Source organism: Gekko japonicus, unplaced genomic scaffold (assembly GCF_001447785.1).
Source record: "Gekko japonicus isolate JY-2015 unplaced genomic scaffold, Gekko_japonicus_V1.1 scaffold1, whole genome shotgun sequence".
NCBI classification, from domain to species: domain Eukaryota; kingdom Metazoa; phylum Chordata; class Lepidosauria; order Squamata; family Gekkonidae; genus Gekko; species Gekko japonicus.
This window is the reverse complement of record NW_015164181.1, coordinates 3,571,668-3,598,012: the sequence shown is the minus strand read 5'-3', so window position 1 is coordinate 3,598,012 and position 26,345 is coordinate 3,571,668. Positions and strand designations below refer to the sequence as shown.

Sequence of the window (26,345 nt, the reverse complement as noted above, 5' to 3'; positions counted from 1 at the left end):
GGAGCAGAGCTCCGGCAGTAAAGAGCCTAGGGGGCGGGCACATGCAACAAGCCCCACCCCTGCTCCCAGCAGCCCTCAGTCAGAGCAAGAAGCAGCCAGGTCCAAAACAGTCCAGTGGCACCTTTAAGACCAAGTTTTATTCAGGTACAAGCTCTCCCTCCTCTGTGAGGACAGATCTGCATGTCCCCCCCCCCCCATAGCTAGCAATCCAAAAAAGTCCAGTGGAGCCTGAGCGGTGGGTGTTGCCTTCTGACACACTTCCGGTGATGTCAGGAGGTGTGGCATATGCAAATGAGTTATGCTAATGAGTTATGCTACTGAGCTCCTGCACCTCTTTTTCTACGAAATGACTCCTGATCAGGAGTAAACTTCCTGTGCTTCTGTATGAATCTCTCTAGTTAAATATGCCTTCTAAGTAAAAAAGGGAAGCCAAGTGGCTCTTGCAGAGATGCAACAGGCAACCTCCATGGAGGATTTATTGTATTTATTTATTTACTTACTTCATTATTACTCCACCTTTCTCTCACTGGGGACCCAAAGCAGCTTACATCGTTCTCCTTTCCTCTATTTTATCCTCACGACAGCCCTGTGAGGTAGATTCAGCTACACTGTTTCTGCTCGATTCGATTCCGGCAGCACCTCAGAGGCCAATAAGGTTTTCAGGGTATCGGCTTTCAAGAGTCAAAGCTCCTTTCATCAGATACCCACTATTTCTATCATCTCTCTGCTTTGAGGATGATAAGATCAGTTACACCTGATTCAGAAAACAGTAGACTTGCTTGCCCACAACGGAGACTGCCTGTGGCATCTCTGTATGAGTCATTGTTCCCAGAGGGGAAGACATTTCCGAATCACCATAGTCCACCAGCGTCTGATTGGAGGGTTGCCAAGCCAGAACACTGACTCATATAGAGACACTATGAGAAGCCTCCTTGGGAAACGGGCATCTTGGGTTCATGAATCCCTTTAACTATTGAATTAAATTATTTCTCATGCCACAGCCTTTGGGTTTCTAGGCGTGAACATGGGATTAAATAGGGGAATTGTTCTTTGGGATGAGAGATGCACACACAGTCTTACTTTACATTAAGAGGTACAAGGAGACGTACACAGCGAGGTACATCGGCAGGGGTCGTGCTTATCCAGGTAATGCTCCAGAGTGTCCCAGCCGCCACCCACTCGCACCATGACGTGATTCCGCAGGATCTAGAGCAAGCAAAACACACCAGGGTGAATGAATGAAATCAAAACAGGTGGATGTCAGGGCTAAATGCAAGAGAATTTCCATGCCTCCTTCATTATCCATGAACCCATGCAACGGGGTCAGATGGGTGAAAACATACAGAAAGATTGTGCATGGATCAGGCTTACAGAAAGGAAACAGTTCCCGTGTTCTGTCTATTTGTCACTCCTTTGAATACAGCCTAAGAGCTGAGCCCAACAGATTGGAGAGGGCCCAAAGCTCCCTTGCGTGGTGAAGAACAGCTTTGAAGAAACTGCGTTTTATTTATTTACTTACTCCACTTATAGTTCGCCTTTCTTGTTAAGACTCAGGCAGCTTACTGAATGAGGAAACAGGGCAATAAAGATATACAACAGACAGGGCAATTACACACAACACTAGTAAAGGTTTCCCTTGCTTGAAAGCCAGTCGAATCCAACTAGGGATGCGGTGCTCATCTCCATTTCCAAGCAGAAGAGCCAGCGCTGTCCGAAGATGTTTTCCGTGGTCAAGTGGCTGGCACAACTAGATGCCAAGGTGCACAGAACGCTGCTACCTTTCCACCAAAGTGGTACCTATTTATCTACTTGCAGTTTCTTGCTTTGGAACTGCTCGGTTGGCAGGAGCTGGAGCCAGAGACGGGTGCACCTAAAACTTTCAGACATTAAAACTTCAAACCTATTCCTTTTATTAAAAAGAGCACTCTAGAACAATCCCGTTTCACCTCGTGAATGTGATGCCTTCCTAATAAACAGAAATTCTGTTGCAGAAACCCCAGTGCATTTGAGTGACTGTGAACAGTTTCCAAAGTGCCCCAGGAAGAACAATTCGGAACAATTTCCTGCTTGTATTGAGACCACCTTCCTTGGAAGTATTCATAAATACAATCTGTCACCTCCAAAAGACCCAGCTTCCTCTTCCTCCACGTGTAGACCAGCCTTCCGATGGCTTCCTAAGACGATTGGGGGTGATTCTTGGAGAATTAGACTGCCAATAGTTATTCAACATGTGCCAAAGTGGTTTACCCTCTTGTCATCCAAAAAGAAGGTTGTCCGTTTCATCCCTGGCTTGTGGGCTGCCCTCCCTATTTATGCCCTGCATAATTGACTTCCCCGGCAGCCAACAAAATGGCTCCGACTCAGCACTTTGAAACATCACTTCATGAAAGCATCTATTACAGCTGTTAAAATAAGGCAAACAGTTTCTGGCTGGCCGTGCTTACGGCGGCTCTAAACATGCTGAATTCTGCCTGGGTTGTGTGTTGCGTATAATTATGGGGGGAAAGTTCTTGCTGAAATGCACGGGGCTAATGTGTTGAAGGTAATGTTTTGATGTGATTTGATTTTTTCTGTGGCGAGACTTCCGTGGGGTTTGCTCCCTTTCATCGCAAACCTCACGTGGAGAGAAGTTAGAGGTTCTTGTATCTAATTTAGGGGGAGTGTTATTGTGTAAATAAAATGAACATGCACATTTGCTCTGATGCAGCAAGTTCCTGCCATCCCTATGACCAGGAATTGTTGGACGTGAGTCATGTCTTTCTGTACAGATCTAGGCTTGTCAGCTCCTGCACTCAGCCCCAATCCAGTGCCCTTGATGATTTGATCGGAACCAGAGTCCCCCAGACCCAAATCTGACATTCTAACCGCTACCCAACGTTGGCTCTCGACACCATTCTGGAGAAGGCAGCAGCAGAGTACAACACATTTGCTGGTGCTGGGAAGGTTCCACAAAGAGTGCAAAAGTTATTTGCCTCCAAGTCCCACTCCCACCAGAGAGCAGAACAAGCCGGAGGGCCTGAGGAGTATCACAGGGGCCTTTGGCACAGTTGCCTCTTCCAGTTGAGCATGAATGGACCGAGCTAGTATCTCTGATCAGCAGTGGGCTTCCGCAAACGCCCCACCACGCTGACCCGTGATACCGACTCCCCAGCCAACCGTACCAGCACTCTGTGCTTTCTCGATCCTTTATTTCCAGCCTGGATCTTTCTGCTGGAGCGGACTGAGAAGATAATATAGGCCTGGAGTGAGAGCCACCAGAGGCCCTCTAGAGCAATGGCCAGAAGTCATTTCGTAGAAAAAGAGGTGCAGGAGCTCATTAGCGTAACTCATTAGCATAACTTATTTGCATATGCCACACCCCCTGACATCACCGGAAGTGTGTCAGAAGGCAACACCCACCGCTCAGGCTCCACTGGACTGTTTTGGATTGCTAGCTATTGGGGGGGGGGGGAACGTGCAGATCTGTCCTCGCAGAGGAGGGAGAGCTTGTACCTGAATAAAACTTGGTCTTAAAGGTGCCACTGGACTGTTTTGGACCGGGGGGCTGGGGGGGAGCTCTGCAGCTTACCTGGCTGCTTCTTGCTCTGACTGAGGGCTGCTGGGAGCAGGGGGGGGGGCTTGTTGCATGTGCCCGCCCCGCCCCCTGGTCTCTTTACTGCCGGAGCTCTGCTCCTGTGCGCTCCTGCAGGAAATGACCCCTGGCAATGGCCCACCAGGAAATTTCCCTATACGTTCAGTGGCCAGTCCATGCGTGCTTTCTGCCTTCCACCCAAGCACTACATCAGCACAACAGGTGCCTTAGTTTCATCCAGACTCACCCTGACAAAAATGAGAGTGTTGGAGTTGCCCACGCGGTACTTCCCCTCGGACACTTTGATCATGGAGAACTGAACCGGACACGTGCAGCGGCTGACCAGGTGTTGGACCTTCATGAAAAGCAGAGGAATTAGGATCGCCCGGAGAGAGAGAAAAGAACCGCAGTTGGCTGCTGCAGGAAGCCCAGGGGGAAGGAAGCTCTGCCAAAGCTTTGAGCACATGTACACAGAGAGGCCTCAGGTCAATTCAGCATCCTCAGCCGGTTGAAGGAGGGCAACGTCCTGACATTTCTACAGTGCTCCGCTACAAGGAAGACTCACGGGCCCTCGGGTGGCCAGCTGTGGGTGGGACCTCAGCAGACTAGAATGCCCAGAGAGTCCATTCTCCAAAGCAGTGGTTTCCTCCAGGGGAATGGATCTGTGCTTTCTGGAGATCAGTTGCCATTTCGGGAGGTGGCCAGGCTCTGCCTTGAGGTTGGCAAATGTTAGAAGTGAAGGACTTTGTGCTGTCCCTTAGCCTCAGACTTCAGAGGGGATCTATAAGAGTCAGCGAGACAGAGAGGCCAAGACACTGACTATCCTCCTTCCCTTTTCTCTCTGATACTATCGCTTTGATTTATAAATTGCTACTCTCAGGGGCTCTTCCTTCTGCCCTGACACCGCCTCTCCACCCTTCTCCATCTTGGCGCCATGAGAGCTGGACACATCTCTATCTCTATCCATCCTGGCTAGTTAGACTAGATCACAATCCTATCCCTATCCTGTCTGGAATGGCATTCCTAACAATAAAGGACTCGTATTCGTTATGCAAAGATAAAGAGGCTCTGTGTATCACTTTGTTTCTTGGTCTGCAAACCTTAACCAGATGCACTATGAGCCTTGAGCCCTCTGCTACTCAAATAATCCTTCATTCTCCAAAGCAGTGATTTTCTCCAGGGGAACTAATCTCTGTAGTCTGGAGACCGGTTGCAGTTCCAGGAGGTCTCCAGGCCCCACCTAGAGGCTGTGGAATTCCGAAAACAACATCCGTGACAAAAATAACAAAGAGTCAATAAAGATAAATTGCAATAATGTTTACTGTAGAGTTGATAAGTAGTAATTGATAAGAGGGGAGCTGCGGTGGCTCAAGTGGTTAAGACGCTGAACTGCAGGCTGTGGAAGGTCAGTAGTTCAGCAGTTCGAGACCCGGGTGCCGCATGACGGAGTGAGCTCCCATCTCTAGTTCCAGCTCCTGCCAACCTAGCAGTTCGGAAGCAAGAAATTGCAAGTAGATAGGTACCACTTCGGTGGGAAAGTAACAGCGTTCCGTGAGCCTTGGTGTTTAGTCATGCCGGCCACATGACCATGGAAACGTCTTCAGACAGCGCTGGCTCTTCGGCTTTGAAACAGAGATGAGCACCGCAACCCTAGAGTCGGACTCGACTGGCTTTCAAGCAAGGGAACCTTTACCTTTACCTTTAATTGATAAGAACTGAGATTGCTACATGCTCAGATAAAGCATTCATTAGCATGTGAGTGATAGTAGCAGAGAATTTTCTACAGGATTTCTACAGTAAATGATTTTGCAACATATCTTTATTGACTTTTCGTTATTTTTGTCACAGATGTTGTTTTTGGAATTCCACTTCCTCCCGTGATCTCTCATTTTTGGCTAGAGGCTGGCAATTCTACCAGTGGCTGCAGCAGAATTGCAGTCATGTCCTGAGGGATGCCAAACAAGTAGCTGGCCTTTGCAGCTCCAACTGATTCTGGGAACTGCTTCAGGGGATCAATGAAGGAAAGGCCCTTGCCATAATAGGCAAGAACAGGTCAGGCTTGCCAGCTCCAGGATGGAAAGTACTTGGGGGTGGAGCCTGAGGAGGGTAGGGTTTGGGAAGAGGAGAAGGGACTTCACTTGGGTATAATGCCATAGAGTCCACCTTCCAAAGCGGCCATTTTCTCCAGGTGAATTGATCTCTGTCTCCTGGAGATCAGTTGTGATAGCGGGAGATCTCCAGCCGCCACCTGGAGGTTGGTAACCCTAAGGTCAGGGTCATTCCTGGTTAGTCCTTGGAGGAGAGACCACCAAGGGAGTCCAGGGTTGCTATGCAGAGGCAGGCCATGCCACACCCACCTCTGAATGCCTCTTGCCTCGGAAACCCTACAGGGCATCATAAACCGGCTGCGACTTGAAAGGCAAAAAAATTAGTAATCCCACTTTGGGTTCCTACGGGGGGGGGGAGGGGGAAGCAGGAAATAAACATTTTAGTAATAACTCACCATTTTTGTTTTTTTGGGGGGGTCACAATGCAGCAGAAAGTTTCTTGGTGTACCACTAATGGAAACAGCCACCCAACATCCATAGCATGGCAAACTGATACCTGCCGGTTAACTATAGTGTGCGGGCGATTGTGTGTTTCAGGTGTGCTTTACTTTCACCGTCCTGGGGGAAGGGTTGACACCAAACTCAGAAGAAAATGGTATAAAAAAATAGATTGAAGGATGTTGGTGAGAAGACAGAAGCCTCGACACAAACTGGAAGGGAAAGCAGGAGGGGATGCAGAACAGAAGAATAGGGGGTGCTCAGAAACCGAGGCGAAATACAGGTGCAGAAAGGGCCAGAGGTAACCCAGCATCCGGGCCTTCCTTACCATCTGGTCTAGGTTCTTGAAGTTCCGGGGCTGTCTTTGGGGCCTGGGGAGAGGGGTTTCCTCAGGCGGCAGATCCATGTCCTCGCGAATTTCCTCCTCGATCTCCTCCTCCATTTGGATTAAGATGGGTGCGCTCATGCCGAAGCGGGAGGCACGCCGGGCCACTTCCAGGAGGCACAGGATGAAATTTTTCTCGTTCTTGCGCAAGACAAGGTCCTCCGTCTCAAACATCAGGACTTCTGAAACAAACAAGACTGTCTGGGAGGGACTCACAGGGCGGGTCAGGGTAAACCTGTAGCCAGGATTTTGTGGCTTGTGGGGCAAATTTTTTTCTAGTGGGGCTGAAGTTGTTCAGTGCAGAAAGAAAAACCATTTAGCCAATAGTAAGCTGTGACCCGGATAGCTCTCTAACTTGCAGGCTATCAACCACTTTAGACAACAGTTTTCACCTGCTGCAAGTTGATCACTTCTGCCAGCCAAATAATTCTGATAACAAGCCGACAGGTGCGGGTGATGACTTCTATAGTCAAGAAAACTAATGCTTAGGCCCAAAAACTCTCTTGAAGGAGACCAGTTTCTTGACAGAGTTAGAAGGTGCCCTAGAGGTCACCTACTCCAACCCCCTTGCTTCGTGTGGGAATTAGTCCACTACAGCGCCCCGCTCTGCTTAAAGGAGTGCACATCCTTAGAAAAATGTTTTTTAAATGACTGAAAAAAGCATTTACAGGAGAAATTCTTGTGGGGCTGTGCCTTTGAGAAACGGGGCAGAGCCGCCCCCCGCACCCAAGCCCCACCATAGCTACAGGCCTGGATCAGTGGGAAAAGCCATTGCCAAGAGGAAATAGCCGCCCTGAGCCTTCGGGGTAGGGCGGGATATAAATCCAAGGATAGATAGATAGATAGATAGATAGATAGATAGATAGATAGATAGATAGATAGATAGATAGATAAAAAATCCTACTAATTTCAGGATTGCAAACACAGGAAGAGCCAAACATAAAAATGTAGGGATCTCCCACATGTTCCCTCAAGTCTCAATATCTTTCTTTCTTCTTCTGTGGGGGAGAGTTGACTAAGGAGGGACACCAAGAAAGGCATTAGAAATAAGATTTCCCGGGGTTGGCCTTCTCTATGTGCCAACTCCAAAGCAGATGAGGCTGGTGGACATGTGGGAGAGGCAGGTTTGGCAGCTCTGGAGATTTTGAGGGTGGAGCCTGGGGAGGGACCTCAGCAGGGTACAATGCCATAGACCCCGCCTTCCAAAGCAGCCATTTTCTCTGGGGGAACTGATCTCAGTAACCGCAGGAAACCAGTCGTAGTACCGGGCAGGGGTCATTTCGTAGAAAAAGAGGTGCAGGTGCTCATTAGCATAACTCATTAGCATAACTCATTTGCATATGCCACACCGCCTGACATCACTGGAAGTGTGTCCGAAGGCAACACCCACTGCTCAGGCTCCACTAGACTGTCTTGGATTGCTAGCTATTGGGGGGGGGGACATGCAGATCTGTCCTCACAAAGGAGGAAGAGCTTGTACCTGAATAACACTTGGTCTTAAAGGTGCCACTGGACTGTTTTGGACCGTGGGGGAGCTCTGCAATTTTCCTGGCTGCTTCTTGCTCTGACTGAGGGCTGCTGGGAGCAGAGGGTGGGGCTTGTTGCATGTGCCCGCCCCCTGGGCTCTTTACTGCCGGAGCTCCGCTCCTGTGCGCTCCTGCAGGAAGATCTCCCAGCCACCACCTGGAGACTGGCAACCCTAGGGAGAGGGCCTTCTCCACGGTGGCCCCCAGGATCTAGAATATATTCCCACGGAATACCATTGATGGACTTCTGGCAATATTAAACAATTATCTTCCTAAGGGCTGTTGTGCGGGTCTACATTATCTGTCCATGTTTGGTTTGTTTGTCCCCAGTTTTGTCTTGGGTTGAGGGGGTCTGCTGTACTTTTGTTGGGTACCTTGCACTTTCAAACAACACCAGTCGGTTGGTGGGTGAAATGTAGGGTTGCCATCTCCTGGTTGGAAAATGACTGTAGATTTTGGGGGTGGAGTCTGGGGCTGGAATTTGGGGAGAGAAGGGAGCTCAACAGGATATCATGCCATAGAGTCCACCCAACAAAACAGCCATTTTCTCCAGAGAAACTGCTCTTTGCCATCTGAAAATTAGTTGTAATTCTGGGAGATCTCCATACGCAACCTGGAGATTGGCAACCCTACTGGGATGACTAGTTGGGTAAATTCACTCTCTGTTCTCTCGGAACGGGGGGGGGGAATCAAAACATCAAGGGAGGAAAGAGCCCTTTTTTTTTGCTGAAATTTCTAAGGAAGACAGGGATGGATGAGACATGAAAGCAAAATTGGGTTTCGATCCCTAGCTCCGTACCTTTAATATCCATTTCCTTCCGACACCACTGAATGAAGTTGGACACATTATCCCGGGCTTGGAATGTGCCTGGCTGAGCCAACTCGTTACAGGTGACCCCACACGCGGGCAGCTGGAGTTTGTGGACCAAGCTTGGGTACTCCTGGCTGAACTCTCGAGCCACCTGGGTAATGTTGTTGGCGTGGTGGCAGAGCACAGTGCCCGTCTCCAGTATCCCCAAGAAGGAGCCCACATTGACTTCCAAGTCATACAGCTCTTTCAGCCACTCGGCTAGGTCTTCCTTCATGGCGTACAGGTACTGCTCGCTTGACTTGTATGGGCGGATGCTCTTCATGGTGGCCTCTTGGATTCCTGACGTCTTCCTGGACGGGAATCCCTGGAGGGGATGGGGAATGAATATACTCCTGACTCAGATATAGTTATAACTCCGCCTTCTTGTCAAGAGGATCGCCACTTCGTCCTTGGAATCTGTTGACCCATCTCTTGAGTACCTCTTGGCTGTTTCTGATGCCATCACACCAGGGTTATCTTTGGGAATAAGACTCTTTTCTTTTCCAGAGCACCCCCTTTCCCCATCCGCGGTCACACAAGCAGAGAAAAAGTTGATCCTCCAGCTGGTAGGATCATACCCGCCAACAAAACACGAGAGAGACCAGAGCGTTCTCTCAAGAACATCTTCATCTTGGGATCTCTCTTATTCCCATTGTTCCTTCTTTCCAGACAGCGACTTCACCCAACCTGTTGCTCAGAGATCCTCGTCTACAGGAGTGTTCGCCAAGTGCTTCTCTTTCATCCCCTAACACTTCAGCAAACAGATCTTGTATTCCTTCAGTCATGAGCCGAAGATGTCCTCTCCTTCCATTCCTCCTGTTGGAATGTTTGGAATTTCTGGTGCAAAATACAGGGGAAAACACAGGGGACTTTCCACGCAGGGACCTGCTGCAACTCTGTTGTGTTTCCTCTTCCAAGTCCTGTTCGCTTCTCCTTGGTGACGAGCGCTCTCTACAAAACACTCCCCATCAGCCCTGCTGGATCGGATGTCACTTTCCCTCAGCTGGAAGGCGCAGCCCTGGCTCCTTTCCCCGAAGCTGATTAGCTTGGTTGATTGTATCCCTTGAATGGGTGTGAAGCGGAATGCTGTCTGCAGTTTGAAAACACTGCCAAAAGAGACACATCACTTGGCTGAGGTCCTTTTGACAGTGGGTCGGAACAGATAACGTTTACAGGTCATAAGGTGGTAGGAAGAGCCCTGCTGGATCGGACCAAGGGTCCGTGCCTTCTAGCATTCTGTGGCTGACCAAACACCCCCTGGAAGTCAAGAATCAGGGTGCAACTTCCCTGTCTGCAGCAACTGAGGTATACTGCATCTGTCCATGGAAGCTCCATTCCCAGGGGCTGACTGGCCTTGAAACTTACCAGGAAAGTTCCTGGTGGGCCACTGCTCTACAGGGCCACTGCCAGCCAGAAGAAGGCCAGAATTAAGTGGATCCTACTGTGATGCTTCAACTGCCACTGGGCTCACTCAGCCCGGCTTGCTCCTAGGACACACTTTAACATCCCTGTTCATTCCAGAGTCTAATCTGGATGCAAGATGAGCTCTGCTGGATCAGAGCAAAGGTCCATCAGGTCCAGATCCTATTTCTTACACGGTCAAGCTCAGGAAAGCAGTTCGCTGACTCCACTTTTGACCCACACAGACTGCATACCTGCAGAATGATTCAGGTGGGGAGCCGCATTGGTCTGAAGCAACGGAACAAAGTGGCACCTTTAAGACCAACAAAGTCTAATTAATTTAAGCTGATACCCAGAATTAAACTTTGTTGGCCTTAAAGGTGCCACTGGACTCAAACTTTGTTCGGTTACCTGGAGAATCCATTTGACGTCACAATGGCTTGCGTCAGTTACCGGCCGAAGTGGGGCATTCTGGGAGATCGGCAGGTGAGTCCCAGGCCAGTTGCCTCTTACAACAGGCTCTGGGTTTTGGCCCACACTTGGGTCTTGGTTTGGCTGGGTTTTCGCTAGACTTCTGGGTCACAGTGGGAAGGAGTCCATCTTGACGAACCCGAACATAGGGCTCAGGAAAAATCTTTATTTAGATTTATATATCCCCAGTTTTGTTTCCATCGGGGAGCCAAAGCAGCTTACAATATCGTTTCCCCCCCCTCCATTTTGTCCTGGCCCAAAGTTGCCCAGCAAGCTCTCACGGCAGTGTAGGGATTAGAACCAGTGGTCCCATGACTTTTCATTTCACATTCAACAGCCACACCATGCTGGGTCTCAATTATTCCAAATTCCTGCAAGCTAGAGTCAAATTTTGAGGAACCAGCACCAATATTTCAGTTTCCACACGCTCGGCAACCACCAGGCGCCTCAGATTTCTCATTGCCTGCCCTAGAGCCCCGTTGCTTGAATCCTCTTTGTTGTTTATGAAGGTGGCCAAAGTTTCCCAAACATCTGATCTCAGAGACAGTCTTCGCTAAACTAAAATTGAAGGTGTACTTCACTGCCACCCCTCTTAAGGTTTCCCATCAGTAGAAGAATCCAACCTCCTGCATCTCTGCCTGAATTGCTGGCCTGGGGTACCTCCAGGTGAAAAATCAGACCACCGCAGTGACTCATACAGAGATGCGATGGGTGTTCTCCTCTGAGCAATTCATCTGCAGACACATAGGGAATTCTTGAATGCTCACAGTCCTGGGATGTGGCAATGGTTACCCAGACAAAAGCAATAAATCACGCCGAGATGCAACAGCTACTTTCTTCCATGGGTGGATACTTTACAGACACCTTTAATTATTTTTAGTTCTGATAGCAGTTCCTTCCACAGCACATGCTTTGGGAATTCCTGCTTTTGACAAGACAGGGTCTATCTTTTATCCATTTAACTGCTTCTTGGGCTAGGCATGCATATTTATGTAGGACATTTTTTAAAAATCCTGAAGCTGTCCATGAGAAGACCTTATGCTAGAATAATACTTTGCATTTATATGTTGCTGCAATTCCAAATCCAATATAACATCTTGCAATCGATACAGCCAGGGCCGGCTCACTCACTAGGCGAACTAGGCAATTGCCTAGAGTGGGCCAGCCCTTAGGGGCACCAAGCTGCACCCGGCCCCGTACTCTGGGAGTTTCTTGATTATTTGTGTTTTTTATTCTTCCTAAAATGCCTTTATTTTTGAAAATTGGTGGGCACATGGGGGGGGGTGCCAGAAGGGATCCTCGTCTAGGGTGCAAAATAAGCTGGGGCCGGCCCTGGATACAGCAACCCTGTAAGGTAGGCCAGTATTTTTATCTACGTACTGCAGTAAAGGGGAAGAGACTGAGAGAAGGTGAGTTGCTTAAGGCCACAGAGTAGTCTTTGGCAGCTATGAGATTCATTCTTGGGACTGTCCACCCCTTAACCACTACAACATCTCTGAAGCCCTTACAGGTATCCTCCCCTCATTTCCTGCCCAGGTTTTCTGCCATTCCCAATGTCTGAAAGCAGGCCAGAAGAGGAAGAAAAAGAGGACAAACATCCCCAAGAAGAGCTGGCGGTGGTGGAGACAGAGGCCATGGCGGAGAACTCTGTTTGCGTCCTCCCGACGACAAGCACAGAGCAAGCCGAGAAGCAAGACAGCTGGTTTTGGAACTGGCTGTCTTTGTCCGTCCTGTCCGGGCTGACCTGGCTGGGGGACAGGTAGAGGCTAGGAAACCCTCCTCGAAATCAGGCAACCCCTTCAGGGCAATGCTCCCTCTAAGCTATGGAGTCTTGTGAGCAAAAATTCTACTTTGTGAGCTCCTGGGGCATTAAAGTTGTGAGCGAGCGATTGGGCTACTGCATACATTAGTTTGCTCTGGAGCCATCCTTCCTGAGCTGAGACAAAACTGTGTGAGCCAGAGGTTAAAAAACTGTGAGCTAGCTCACACTAACTCAGCTTAGAGGGAACACTGCTTAAGGGTGGGAGTATTGATAGCTCTGCCTTATCATTTCCTTGCCCTCCCCGTCTCCAGGAGTTTTCCTACCCCCCCCATCCCCTGCCAGTGGCCAGGAGGGACCTGGCAACCCTATGACCTGGCCCACCCCTAACCGACCCAGTCCCAAAGTCCTGAAAGGGAGGATAAAACATGAATGCTCCCTTCTCTTTGCCCCCTCTCTGCTCAACCTTGTGGCCCTGATAAAGGTTGCCAGCCTCCGGGGGGGCCTGGAGAGCTCCCAGAATTAAAAGTGATCTCCACACTACATACATCAGTTCCCATGGAGAAAATGGCTGGTTTAGAGGATGGATGCTATGGTGTTATAACCCACTGAGGTTATAACCCTGCCCTCCCCAGATTTTACCCTCAAATCTCCAGGAGAATATCCCAATTGGGAGCTGGCAACCCTAGGCCCTGAGCTGAATCCAGGCTCCGCACCGCAGTTCTTTCCTCGAAAAGCAGATGCGTGGAGGTTCCATTCATGGATATCGCAGCCACGCATCTGGTTTATCCCTCGCCCTTTCCTCGCAAAGAAGGGGCCCTTGATTCCTTCATCCTTTTTTAATCTTCCTTCCCCTCTATACCCCAGACACCAGGTTCCACAGGAGGCGGTGTGCTGTTGCTCGGAGAGAAAACCATCCGGTAAGATGTGTCCGGATTGTGAGATTGTGTTCTGTAAAAAATGTGAGAAGCTACACTACAGCCGAGCCTTCATCGAGCACGGACTCCTGGGTCATCACAGCGCAGAAACGCCTCCAAGGATAATCAGCCCAGCAGGGAGCACAGGCAAGACACTTTGAGGGACTAGCTTGCCCGATGGCAAAAATGCTACTGTTGGCTGACTAGTGATTCAGGGAGTGCTCTAGGTTAGCTCTGCCATCCCCTGGTTCTTAACTGTCCAGGGCTTTTTTGGTAGAAAAAGCCCAGCAGGAACTCATTAGCATAACAGGCCACACCCAACAGCAGAAACTCATTAGCATATTAGGCCACACCCCGACAACACAGCTCATGACTATATCAGGCCACTCCCCCATGTTACCAGAAGTTAGGTCATCCAGCCACACCCACCTTTTGCCTCTTATTCTGTTCACCTTGTTTGTTTTCAAAATGCAGGGCTTTTTTGGTAGCAAGAACCCCTTTGCATGTTAGGCCACACACCCCTAATGTAGCCAATCCTAATAAGTTTCTGCTGTTGGGTGTGGCCTATTATGCTAATTAGTTCCTGCTGGGCGTGGCCAACTTGGGAGCCAGCCGGAACTCCGTTCCTGTGCGTTCCTGCCCAAAAACAGCCCTGTGTTCCTTTAAGCTCTCTGCGATGGGTACAAACACAACAGGGGTGGCGTTGTCCCAACATGTCACTTCCATGTTGGGGGAAAAGCATTACCTGATCGGTTTTTACTGTCAACAAAAGCCTACTTTTGCCCAGGGATGGATGACCTCTGTGGGACTCGGTTTAGAACAGACTTGCCTAAAACAAGCTAATTCAGGGTCTATAAGAGTTGGGCTCAAATTAGCTCTTGAGTTCAGTTCTGTTTTCCAAGGACCCCTGTTTTGCCCTAAGTATCCAGAAGGCCTAGTAAACAATGTTGGCTTGATGAGAGGGGGTTGTCCTCCACATTGCTGTCTTCAGGCTGCTGCCACCGCCATTGCCAGTGAAATTTTAGCAGGAGTGAAAAGGGGGCAGTTTCAGCAGCACCCAAGGTGGGTGCTGGGAACGAGCGAATTGTGATCCGAGGCCAATTGGACGAGCTGTTTGGGCTCAGCTCAGAATTAGCCTGGAAGTTCATACTAGGGTTACCATCCCCCAAAATGCTTTTGCAGGCTCCTGCCTGCCAGTGGCCAGTTGGCCAGCGGGAGAAAATTCCCCCCACCCCAGCAAACAGTGACATCGTGCACGATGCACTGACGTCACCTGGAAGTGACATAGGCACATCGGTGACATTGGGGAGTGTGACACTCTGGTTTTTCGGCAAACTCTATGGTTTGAGGGCGATCTTACCATAGAGTTTTGCTGAAAAACCAGAGCGTCACCCCCGATGTCACCAGCATGCCTTTGTCACTTCCGGGTGACGTATACACATCATGCAAATTCCCTGCCCACTCCCAGAGCGCCCCCCCTCACCCCCCAACAGTGTGACAATAAGACCTGGCAACACTTGTTCATACTCCAAACTCCTGTGTTCTGACCTTAGACTGCTTTGCTTTGGGAAAGGACAAGTAGCCTAGTAGCAAGCTTGCCAGCCTCCAGTTGGGTCAGAGATCTCCCGGAATTACAACTGATCTCCAGGTGACAATTTCCCCTGGAGAAAATGGCTGCTTTGGACGGTGGAGTCTATGCCATTACACCCAGTTCAGGTCCTTCGACTCGCCAAGCACCACCCTCTCTGGGGCCCACCCACCCCCCAAATCTCCAAGAATTTCTCAACCCAGAACTGACAACCTACCATCAGCGCCTTAACTTCAGTCCTCTTCAACATCATTTTCACACCTTGCTCCTTTCCCACATACTTTCGCTCCAACGGAATAAGCTACGTTTACCTCCGACTTCGTTCACAAGGAAAACAGCAGTTCTGCCCAACGTTCCCTCTAAGCTGTGGAGTCTTGTGAGCAAAAAGTCTACTTTGTGAGCTACTGGCATTAAAGTTGTGAGTGAGCAATTTGGCTGCTGCATGAATTAGTCCTGCTCTGGAGCCATCCGTCCTGAGCGAAGACAAAAATGTGTGAGCCGGAGGCTAAAAAACTGTGAGCTAGCTCACACTAACTCAGCTTAGAGGGAACACTGGCTCTGCCCTTGAGTGGCTTCATTTGAGCTAGGCAGTATCATTATTTCCAGATTTTTAAAAAATAATAGTATCCTGAAACAAAGCAGAAGGAAGTTCCAGAGGCCACCTTTTCTAGGATTCCCCCCCCCTTGTGAGGAGACAGTACTAGGGGCTCAAAGTACCTTACCTCAGGCTCAGCCCCATAGTCAGAGGCAGCTGAATTTCCTCACTAGGCCTCCGAAATGAATGGAGAAACCAGTAAGCCCTTCACAACCAAGAAAAACTTTTATTCTACCCTCATGACCAGTGTTCCCTCTAAGCTGAGTTAGTGTGAGTTAGCTCACAGTTTTTCAGCTTTCAGCTCACACATTTTTGTCTTAGCTCAGCACGGAGGGCTCCAGAGCAGGACTAATTTACGCAGGAGCCAAATCGCTCGCTCACAACTTTAATGCCAGCAGCTCACAAAGTAGAATTTTTGCTCACAAGACTCCACAGCTTAGAGGGAGCATTGGTCAGGAGGATGGTAAGGAAGACCACAGAAGTGTGGTCATCCAGCCACACCCACCTTTTGCTTCTTATTCTCTTTACCTTGTTTGTTGTCAAAATCCAGGGCTTTTTGCATGTTAGGCCACACACCCCTAATTGTAGCCAATCCTAATGAGTTTCTGCTGTTGAGTGTGGCCTGTTATGCTAATGAGTTCCTGCTGGGCGTGGCCAACTTGGGAGCCAGCCGGAACTCCGTTCCAATGCGTTCCTGCCCAAAAATAGCCCTGGCTGGTGGGCCATTTTTAGAGAGGGTGCTGGACTAGAGGAATCGTGGTCCAACGTGGCCAAGCAATACAGCTGTTCTGTGCCCTTGGGGATTAATTCCAGGTTCCTTGGAGGTGGCTGCCACTGTGGACCTGGAAGATGACGAAGCAAAGAAGCTGTGAGGTGGAGGAAGATGATACTTTCTGAGGATGCAGGAACATGAATTGTTTTTTTACAAGAAGCAAAGGAAACTGGGGCTGTCTCTCTGACAAGCAATAAATGGAAATTCTAGCATCACTGTGCATGGTTGGCAATTCTACAAAAACTCATTCTTCTCTCACTTTTAAAAAAAAATTCAGGTGGTTAACTGTGTTGGTCTGAAGCAGCAGCACAAAGTTTGTGTCCAGTGGCACCTTGAAGACTAACAATGTTTTATACAAAATATACGCTTTCGTGTGCATGCACCCAAAAGCTTATACCGTGAATAAAACTTTGTTGGCCTTAAAGGTGCCACTGGACTCCAACGATGTTCTTTCAAATAAGTATGGCAAGTAGTATGGCAAGGCTGGGGAGGGAGGATGACCTAAATTTAGTCCCGTTCCAATGGAGGTACAGTCCATTGATAAGGTGGTCAACCTAAAACTGGCATCTCCCCAGTTTGGACAGAGCTGCAGGCCTCTAACGGAACAGGGTGGCAGCTTTGGGGATGCCATTGGATTCCATGACTCCAGGCGTCTGGCAGGTGGCACTTTTAACCACTTTGCAGCCTTTCCCTGAAAGGCAAGATCCCACCCGAGCTGGGGGGCCATGCAGGCTGGATGACCACAAGGTGCTTTGTATGGGGCTGCCCTTGAGGATAGTTCAGGACTTTCAGTTGACAGGTGATACGGCCACAAGATCACTGACCGGTGTTGGCTAGAGAGACCGGGATGGCCCAAGCTTGCCTGATCTTGTCAGATCAGATCATGGATGCTAAGCAGGATCAGCCCTGGTTAAGTTCTGGATGGGACACCACGAAGAAGAAGGAGAAGAATTCAATTTAAACCCCACCCTTCACTCGGAGTCTCAGAGCAGCTTACAATCTCCTTCCCTTCCTCACAGCAGACAGCCTGTGAGGTAGGTGGGGCTGAAAGAACTCTGAGAGAGCTGTTCTCTTAAGAGAACAGCTCTCAGAGAACTTCGACCTATGGTCACCCAGCTGGCAGAATATGGAACATAAGAACAGAAGAGAAGCCAATGTTGGATCAGGCCAAAGGCCCATCCAGTCCAACACTCTGTCACACAGTGGCCAGAAATACCAGGTGCCATCAGGAGGTCCACCAGTGGGGAATCAATCCCGGCTCTCCAGATCAGAGTCCACCGCTCTTAACCACACCAAACTGGAAGTCCAGGGTTGCTACACAAAGACAACGGCAAACCACCTCTGAACATCTTAGGGTTGCCAAACCCCCCGGATTGCCAGGGGTCCCCCATTTTGGGAGGGTTCTACCCGCCGCTGGCCATCTGGCCGGCGAGGGAAGCCCCACCCCCAACACCCACAGCCACCCATCTCTCTCCCTTTAAGGGTGTGCAACCCGTATTTCATCCCAAGCGCGAACTCCACAAGCTTCCACAGGGAAAAGCCAGCTTCGTTCTTAAAAGGGAAACGCAGCTTCTCTTCAAGGGGAAACGCCGGCTGCTGGCTACTTTAAGTGCAGGGAACTGCTGTTTCTGGAGATCCAGTGCACGGCCAGGTGGGGGGGGGCAGACGTCCCAACCCCTTCCAGGAACGCCCCCAAAGTCCCCCGCTGGGGGTGGAAGATGGACTTGGCAACCCTAGAACATCTCTTGCATCGAAAACTCTACAGGCTTGCCATAAGTCAGCTGTGGCGTGATGGCACTTCTCACCACCCTTGAAAATGTATTTTTCAAGCATTAAAAGAATGCCGCCGCCACCACCTTCCAGTTTGTTTCCAGGCTGAATTCAAAGTGCCAAACACCCTCAGTGGTTGGGGACCAGGGTATCTTAGGGGCCTGCCTCCTCCTCTCTGGACCTGCCTATGAACACACAAAGCTGCCTACCTTACACCCAGTCAGACCCTTGGTCTACCAAAGTCAGTATTGTCTACTCTGACGGGCAGCGGGTCTCCAGGTTGCAGGTCTTTCACTGCAGCTACTACCTGACCCTTGATCAATGGAGATGCCCAGGACTGAACCTTGAACTTTCTGTATGCAAAACAAATACTCTACCACTGAGTCCCAGCCCTGCCCATCAATTAAGATTTTTTTCAGAGTCCTTGTGCCCCCGTCTTCAGAAACCAAGTGGGTGGTTCCAAGAGGCAGGGCCTTCTCTGTCATGGCCCCTCAAATTGCAAAATGGCCCCTCCACATGCCCTCACTTATTACCATTTGAGGACTTCTTTTCCCAGGCGTTTTGTTGAAGTGCGCGAGCTCTAATTGCTCTGCTTGCCTGTCAGCTTATATGTAGTGCCTCTGGTTTACTTGACATTAAGGTTTGTAGTTATTATTTAACTAGTCGACGCTGCTCACTTCAGCGGTGTCTTTTTAAGGTCTCCCTGCTTTTTAATCTTGCTTTGGCTTTTAAAAAAGTGTTTCTGTTTTTGACTGAGAGTTACCTCGGGAACCAAGTAGGTCCTGAGAATGTGAGATACAAAAGGTTGAACAAACACCATTATGAACTCCCCCTCATTAAGGCCAATCCATTGCCCATTCATAAAGAAACTCCTATTCCCCAAGATCCAGTAAGCTTTCTTGAACTGAATTGCAGGTGGTGGGAGGCCCCTGTGTTCTGGTGCAGGAATAGGCTTTTTTCCTGACAAAAAAATCGGAACAGACATTTCAGTGCCAGTCTTGATCCCTCCTGCCAAACGCCACATCGAGTGTGCTTTCATCTCACTACGAAATTGCCTGTCTCAGGGAGGAGGCTGTAAGCGATTTGTCAATAGAGGGCCGACAAGGGTCAACATCATCGGCATGTTGCAACATGAAGACGGACAAAGGACAGCAAACACCCGCTTTCATGCCTTGGGCCGGAGGAGCCGGAATAACAAGCTGACCTGGAGAAAAGCGGAGATGATCAGAGCCTCAGAGTGTGGTCAGGCACTGATTTGACGCCTAGTGGTTAAAGGAAGCGCATTGCGGTTGGGGCGATGGGTGCGGACGCCATCTCCTGGACCACAGGGTTACCAACATCCAGGCGGGACCTGGAGTTCTCCTGGAATAACCACTGATCTCCACGCAACAGAGATCGGTTCCCCTGGAGGAAAGGCCAGCTGTGGAGGAGAGACTCGATGGCTTCGCATCCATACTGAGCTCTCTCTCCCCTCCAAAACTTCACCTTCTGTAGGCAAACCCCCCCCCCAAATCTCTAGGCCTTTCCCAAGTCAGAGTTGGCAAGCCAGAGTTGGCAACGTTGCTCAAGCCATAAAGTCGGGAATGTAGCCAGCGGGCAGACCCAAGCCCTGCATTGGAAGACAAAACCTCCCTTGAATAAAACCTCCTACCCAAACCCTAAGACACCTAAACCCTAAAACCCCCAGTGTGTTTCAGTACAGTGGGGTTCAACCCAACCCCCCCAGTGTGTTTCAGTACAGTGGGGTTCAACCCAACCCCCCAGTGTGTTTCAGTACAGTGGGGTTCAACCCAACCCCCCCAGTGTGTTTCAGTACAGTGGGGTTCAACCAACAGGTCAAGACAATCTGGTGGGGTCTCTGAGCCTTACCTGCTGGGTCCCAAGCCCCTTATGGGGCCGACCTTTTTATGGCTGGTGTTTGGACAGATCTGCTGCTAATGCGCATGCGCAGAGAGCAAAGATGCTGGGAGGGGGAAACAGTCAGATGACAAGGTGAGGTTGTTCAGTAGCAGAGAGGATGTCTCTATACTGCTGCTTCTTGGCTTGTTCCTCCCCCCCTTTCCCCAGAGTGTATAACAGAAGTCCCTAGAGTGGTGCCTGTAGGCACCGTGGCGCCCCCTAACACTTTCCCTGCTGCCCACCAAGTGTTTTTAGAAAATGGGTGGGGCCAGGTGGGACATTTGCCCAGCAAGGCTTCTGATTGGCCATTGGAGATCTGATTGGCTTGGCAGATTTTAAAAACATTGTTTTGGCAGCAGCTACTACCACAGCACAAGACATTTCATTGTTTGACTGAAGGTCGGTTGCAGCAGCCATTTTGTGGCTGGCTCCCCCTTCTATGGTAGCCATTTTGTGGATGTGCCTACCACACTATTTCAAAATTGCAAAGGTGGAAATCCAAAAACAACATCCGTGACAAAAATAACGAAGCGTCAATAAAGATATGTTGAAAAATCACTGACTGTAGTAATTCTGTAGAAAATTGTCTTCTATTGTCCCTCACACACTAACGAATGCTGCACAATGTAAACAATTCGTTTCACAATATTTGCTTTATCTGAGTGTGTAGCAATCACAATTCTTCACCTTCGGTTCTGTTATTAGACAGTCAATATGGAATGTTTCCTTCAAGATTTGATAAGTAGTAATTGATGAGAATTGTGATTGCTATACGCTCAGATAAAGCAAATATTGTGAAACAAACTGTTTATATTGCGCAGCATTCATTAGCATGTGAGCGATAGTAGCAGAGAATTTTCTACAGTAAATTATTTTGCAACATATCTTTATTGACTCTTTGTTATTTTTGTCACGGATGTTGTCTTTGGATTTCCACTTCCTCCCATGATCTTTCAGAATTGCAAAGGTGCCTGAAGGCTCAAAAAGACTGAGGAAGCCTGGGGTATGATGAGATGGGTACAGGGGAGGGAGCATGACCCAGGAGCATCACAGGTTTGCACCATGCTCAGAGAAATGATGCTTGGGCTCCGTTTGGTGTAGTGGTTTAACAGCGTTGGACTCTAATCTGGAGAACTGGGTTTGGTTCCCCACTCCTCGACGTGCAGCCAACTGGGTGACCTTGGGCCAGTCACAGTTCTCTCAGAGCTCTCTCACCCCCAGCTACCTCACAGGGTGTCTGTTGTGGGGAGAGGAAGGGAAGGAGATTGTAAGTAAGTAAACTGAGACTTCAAGTGAAGGGCGGGGTAAAAATCCAACTCTTCTTCTTCTGTCCATCAAACATCCAGATAGGGCGATTCCAAACCAGCCATTGACTGTAGAATTGTCATTGCTGGCAACCCGTAACATTCCGTTGTTTTGTTTTTCTTTCTTTCGCAGACCTGATTTGTAGTAATGTTTTTAAAAAACACACACAATGGTAGCACCAGGCTACCCCCTGCAGATATTTAAAGAACTCTTGAGGTTTCCCAGGGCCACTGTCTTTTTTAATTTTTTCTCCCTTTTCATCGCAGCTTAACCATCCAAAACAATAAAATTAGTTAATGTATGGGCAGTTCCACAATCCAATAATAAACAACCATTTAAAAAAAATGAGTAGTGGCTCTGGCAGGCTACAAAATGAAAGGCCTTAGCAGTGATATATTTTTTTCCATTCAAGGCATTCTGGGATACCAACTATTCAGTTATTATCATCATTGAAGTCTACGTAAGTAACCTACAATAGGCCAATCTGACTACTTGCATAGGAGGTATAACTTTCAAACTGACACATGCACAAGAGGTTTCCCGTGCCATCTTTCAGGTGGACAAATCCATAAAAGGGTTATATAGAAATTGGCAAAAGCAATCAGTAATAGGGTGGGGCTGTCCTCAGCAAGGTTTCTGATTGGCTTTGCAGATTTTTTTAAAAAATGTTGCTTTAGCAGAAACTGCCACCATGGCACAAGGATTTTCACGGTGGAACTGAAGGTAAGCTGTGGCAGCTATTTTGTGGCTGGCTCCATCTCCTACAGCAGACGTTTTGTGGCTGTGCCCTTCATGCTATGTTAGCATTCCAGTGGTGCCTGCAAACTCAAAAAAGTTGGGGACCTCTACATTAGATAACGAACAACCTTATACCAACATGGCGCAATGGACTGAGTGTTGAGTTTCTATCAAGAAGATGTTCAACCCCCATTCAGGTATAATGACCACTGGGTACCCTTTCTGAGCGCTCTACAATCCCTCAGCCTTGCCTCATATAATTATTGTGGGAATACAGTAAGGATGCACAACGTTATGTTGCGAAAGTATAGCGAGAATAATAAATAATAGGCACAGTTCTAAAAATGGTACAAATGTTGAAGGAAACTGCGGATAAGCGACCACCCATTCACCAGTATTACCACAAGACAAAAGCAACAGCCGGTTCCACACAGCAGATAGTGACAAGAAACACTGAGATCCTGAGACAGAAGTTCAAGTAGTTTGGCACCAGCCTGCCTAATGGCAAAATACAACCTACCACTAAAAAGAAGGCCCGCCATTTTGTCCAGTCCCTTGGCAACGAGGTTCTGGGACAAACATGGAAGACAGGAAAATACTGTAAGTTGACTTTGAGGGTTTTTCAAGGAAGGCTGGCCTTCAAAATTAGGTGTAGCGTGGAGGTGAAGAGCCCCCATGGTCCTGTCCTCTTGACTGGCTGAGGGCGAGACGCCAGCCCAGTCTCTTCCAGTCTGCACAAGGGAGAAGGGGTGTCGCTCCTGCCTCTTGCCTGAATCGTGAGGCGCTCAAAAGTCATGTCATGAACAGTAACGTTTTCACAAGCCATCTTGCTTCACCAGGGTTTCTCCTCCGCTCAGCCCATAGTCAGCTTAACGCTTCTCAGTTCCTTTCTGGGTTTATCCACTTGAGACCAAACGAAGAGCAAACGCAAACATGGCCCAGGAAACCATTCATAACGTCTGGATTTGGGCCCTGACAAGCCTGCCGTTTCTACGGAAGGTCATGTTCCGGCCTGACTGGGGTCTTCAGCCTGACAGCCGAGCCACTGCAACTGAGGGGCCCATTTCCCAGAGGCCACAACCTGCAGCTTATCAGGATCGAATTTCCAGTACTGGTCATTTCGGAAGAAGTAGACAAAGCCATCCGAATGAGTCAAGGCTCCGTTGGCCGTGGTTGGGACCCCTCCCCAGTCTCTCAAGCTCCTGGGGTAGTACGGCTCCACCTGGAAGGTCTCCTCGTCAACCACGTAGTACTTGGGGCCTTTGAAAAGGACCAGATGGCGGAGGGGCTGGAAATAGAGAGCCGCATCAGGGTGGCGCGGAAGATCACCGGTGCTGCTACACTTCTGGGGGAAGCCAGCTTCCAGTGAGGGGCCTCTGTACCGCCAGCACCTGCCGCCTGTAAGGAGGGAGAGGAAGAACACCGGTGTCAAATTTCTTTTGAGCTTTTCAAAAACGGCCCAATCATAGAACCAGGAGGAACGAAAAGCAGGAATACGCTAGAGTCAAAAATATCATAACATCCTGGACCAAAAAAATTTAAAGATGTCACCAGGAAAACCAGAAGGGTGCAAAACTATGTGAATGAAACACAACAGCAGCATAGTTTTCCATCTGTTCTGAACAGGCCAATTGCCAGGCCCAGCAGGAAATTCCCAGCCACAATCTTCCACCCTAGGGCTGCCAGGTCTGGATTAGAAAATACCTGGAGACTTTGGGGGTGGATCCGGGAGAGGAAGGGGTTTGAAGAGGGGAGGGGCCTCAGCATGGTACAATGCCATAGAGTCCACTCTTCAAAGCAGCCATTTTCTCCAGGGGAACTGCTCTTTGTCAGCTGGAGATTAGTTGTAAAAGCAGGAGATCTCCAGGCCCCACCTGGAGGCTGGCAACCCTATTCCACCCTTGTGAAACTGAGGAGTGGGAGGGAAAAAATGGCCTCCATAGTGACACTCTAGGAATTCCCCTAGGCTCCATGGTCTTTGCCATAGAGATTAAAAGAAATTCCTAGAGTGTCAGATGGTGATATTATAGCTGATACCACATCTTCTCTCAGCTCCACCATCCTCAGGCACTAGGGTTGCCAGTCCCCAGGTCCCAGCAGGGGGTTCCCTGGTTTTTGGGACTTCTGCCTACTGGCCAGTGGGGGAACACCCCCTCCAAACAGGGCTGACCCAAGATCTTTGCCATCCTAGGTGAACTATGGCTCTGGTGGCCTCCCCCCCATTTAATACAGAGAAAATGTTCTTATGTTCTTTAAGTGAGAAGTCTCGAATGAATGTTTTACTTACTGGGTATTCCAAATGAACAATGCAGCAATAAACCCACAGTCTGGTTTACGGCCTAGCAGCTCTCGTTCTCGAGATTTTTGCGTTAAACTGCAGCGCTATCTGTCTTTCGTTTATAGCTTTGCTTTTAATTTTGTTTTAACTATTTGTCGTGAAATATCTATCGTGAAATTTTTTAACTCCTATTGTGGATTTGCTGTTGTCATCTGCTCTGAGCCCGCTTGCGGTGAGGGCAGAATACAAGATGAAGCAAACAAACAAACAAACGGAGATCAGCTCTTCAAAAGCCCTCCATGTTCCATCATGGCTGCTACGGAAGACCAGATTCAGCAGTTATGGAGATTCTAGAGACCAGTGAGCACCAAACTTTCCTTCAAGCCAGGAAAGGAAGCTCCCCTTGTTTTTTGAGCACCCCTCAAAATCTGGCACCCTACGCAATTGCCTAGGTTTTCCTTGTGGTTGGACCAGCCCCGTCAGTGCTGTCTACTGTGATTAGTAGCATCTTTCCAAGATCTCTGGCAGAAAAAGGGCTTTCTGCAGGATTCATCAGTGACAGATGTCCCCTCCCCACAGACTTCCAAGCGGTGGCAGGGGGAAAAAAATTAAGGGAAAAATAAGCAGTCTCATGTACTTAACAGAAGTTCATACAGGAAGTGACAGAGTAGATCTAGGAATTGCTTGAAACTCTATGGTAAAACCCTAGTTTCCAGCAATTTCTAGAGCTAGCCTTTTGTCACTTCCTGTGTATACTTCCAGTAAGTAAATGAGGCTGGATTTTTTTTAAAAAGCTCTCATGATGTTGTGCTCCCCACTCTTTCTCAGTTTGTCAAGCACTTCCTGGCAACCCTACAAATGAATGTATAAGGTTGCCAACTTCCAGGTGGTAGCAGACAAAACAGGAATCCCTAGAGTGTAATAGTAGAAAACAGCAGGAAACGCCAAGGGAAAACCATCTTCCTCGGCGTTTTTCTGCTGTTTTTGACCTCCAGGTGGTGGCCGGAGATCTCCCCCTATTACAACTGATCCCCAGGCGACAGAGATCAGTTCCCCTGGAGAAAATGGCCACCTTGGAAGGTGGACTCTACGGCATTAGATCCCACTGAGGCCCCCCCTCCCCAAACCCCTCCCTCCACAGACTCCAGCCCCAAAATCCCCAGGTATTTCCCACCCCAGAGCTGGCAACCCTAGAATGTAACCAACCTTTGAAGAAATAGAATTTCCCATCTTCCTCTGAGAAGGCAGCAGCATCGATGGTGGATGGTAGCCCTGGCCACTTCGACCGGAGTGACTGTGGGCCAGTGGTGTTCCCTGCTTTTGATATGGTCCAGAAATAGCCACCTTTAAAGATGTAAAGATTGCCTTCCAGATCTGCAGAGGATAAATGGAAAGTATGTTAGAAGGTAACGATCGCGTTCCCCTTCTCCAATAAAGAGAGATAGATCAGATTTGAAGGACCACCTTTCTCCCTATCAGCTGCAGTCCCCAATAGGTTGCAGTGATGGTTAGGGTTCATAGCCTCCAGGTGGGGCCTAGAGATCTACCACAGATCACCAGACAGCAGAGATCAGTTCCCCTGGAGAAAATGGCTGCTTTGGAGGCTGGACTCTATGGCACTATACTCCACTGCAGTCCCTCCCCTCCCCAAACCCCATCTTCCCTAGGATCCACCCCAACAATCTCCAGGAATTTCTCAACCTGGAGTTTTCCATTAAGATGGACCTGCCCACCCTAGTTGGAGCTTCCGGGTCAATCTCAAGGGTAGGCCAGTGTAGAGCAAGTTACAGTAGTCTAATCCAGGGGTAATTTCATAGAAAAAGAGGTGCGGGAGCTCATTAGCATAACTCATTAGCATAACTTATTTGCATATGCCACACCCCCTGACATCACCGGAATTGTGTCAGAAGGCAACACCCACCGCTCAGGCTCCACTGGACTGTTCTGGATTGCTAGCTATTGGGGGGGGGGGGG

The 26,345-nt window shown here is 49.0% G+C and overlaps 1 protein-coding gene across 2 annotated transcripts in view; it reads right to left on the bottom strand.

Moving 5' to 3' along the window:
- Window positions 1-22,081: 22,081 nt before the first annotated feature.
- MMP28 (matrix metallopeptidase 28) overlaps window positions 22,082-26,345 on the bottom strand; it is a 38,178-nt gene continuing 33,914 nt past the window's right edge. For both annotated transcript variants that reach the window (XM_015408009.1, XM_015408010.1), the window contains exons 7-8: window positions 25,578-25,745; window positions 22,082-23,491 (exon numbers count right to left, since the gene is read on the bottom strand). In XM_015408009.1, the coding sequence (XP_015263495.1) occupies window positions 23,094-23,491; window positions 25,578-25,745 (566 nt within the window). In that variant the 3' untranslated portion in view covers window positions 22,082-23,093. The remainder of the gene's footprint in view (window positions 23,492-25,577; window positions 25,746-26,345) is intronic.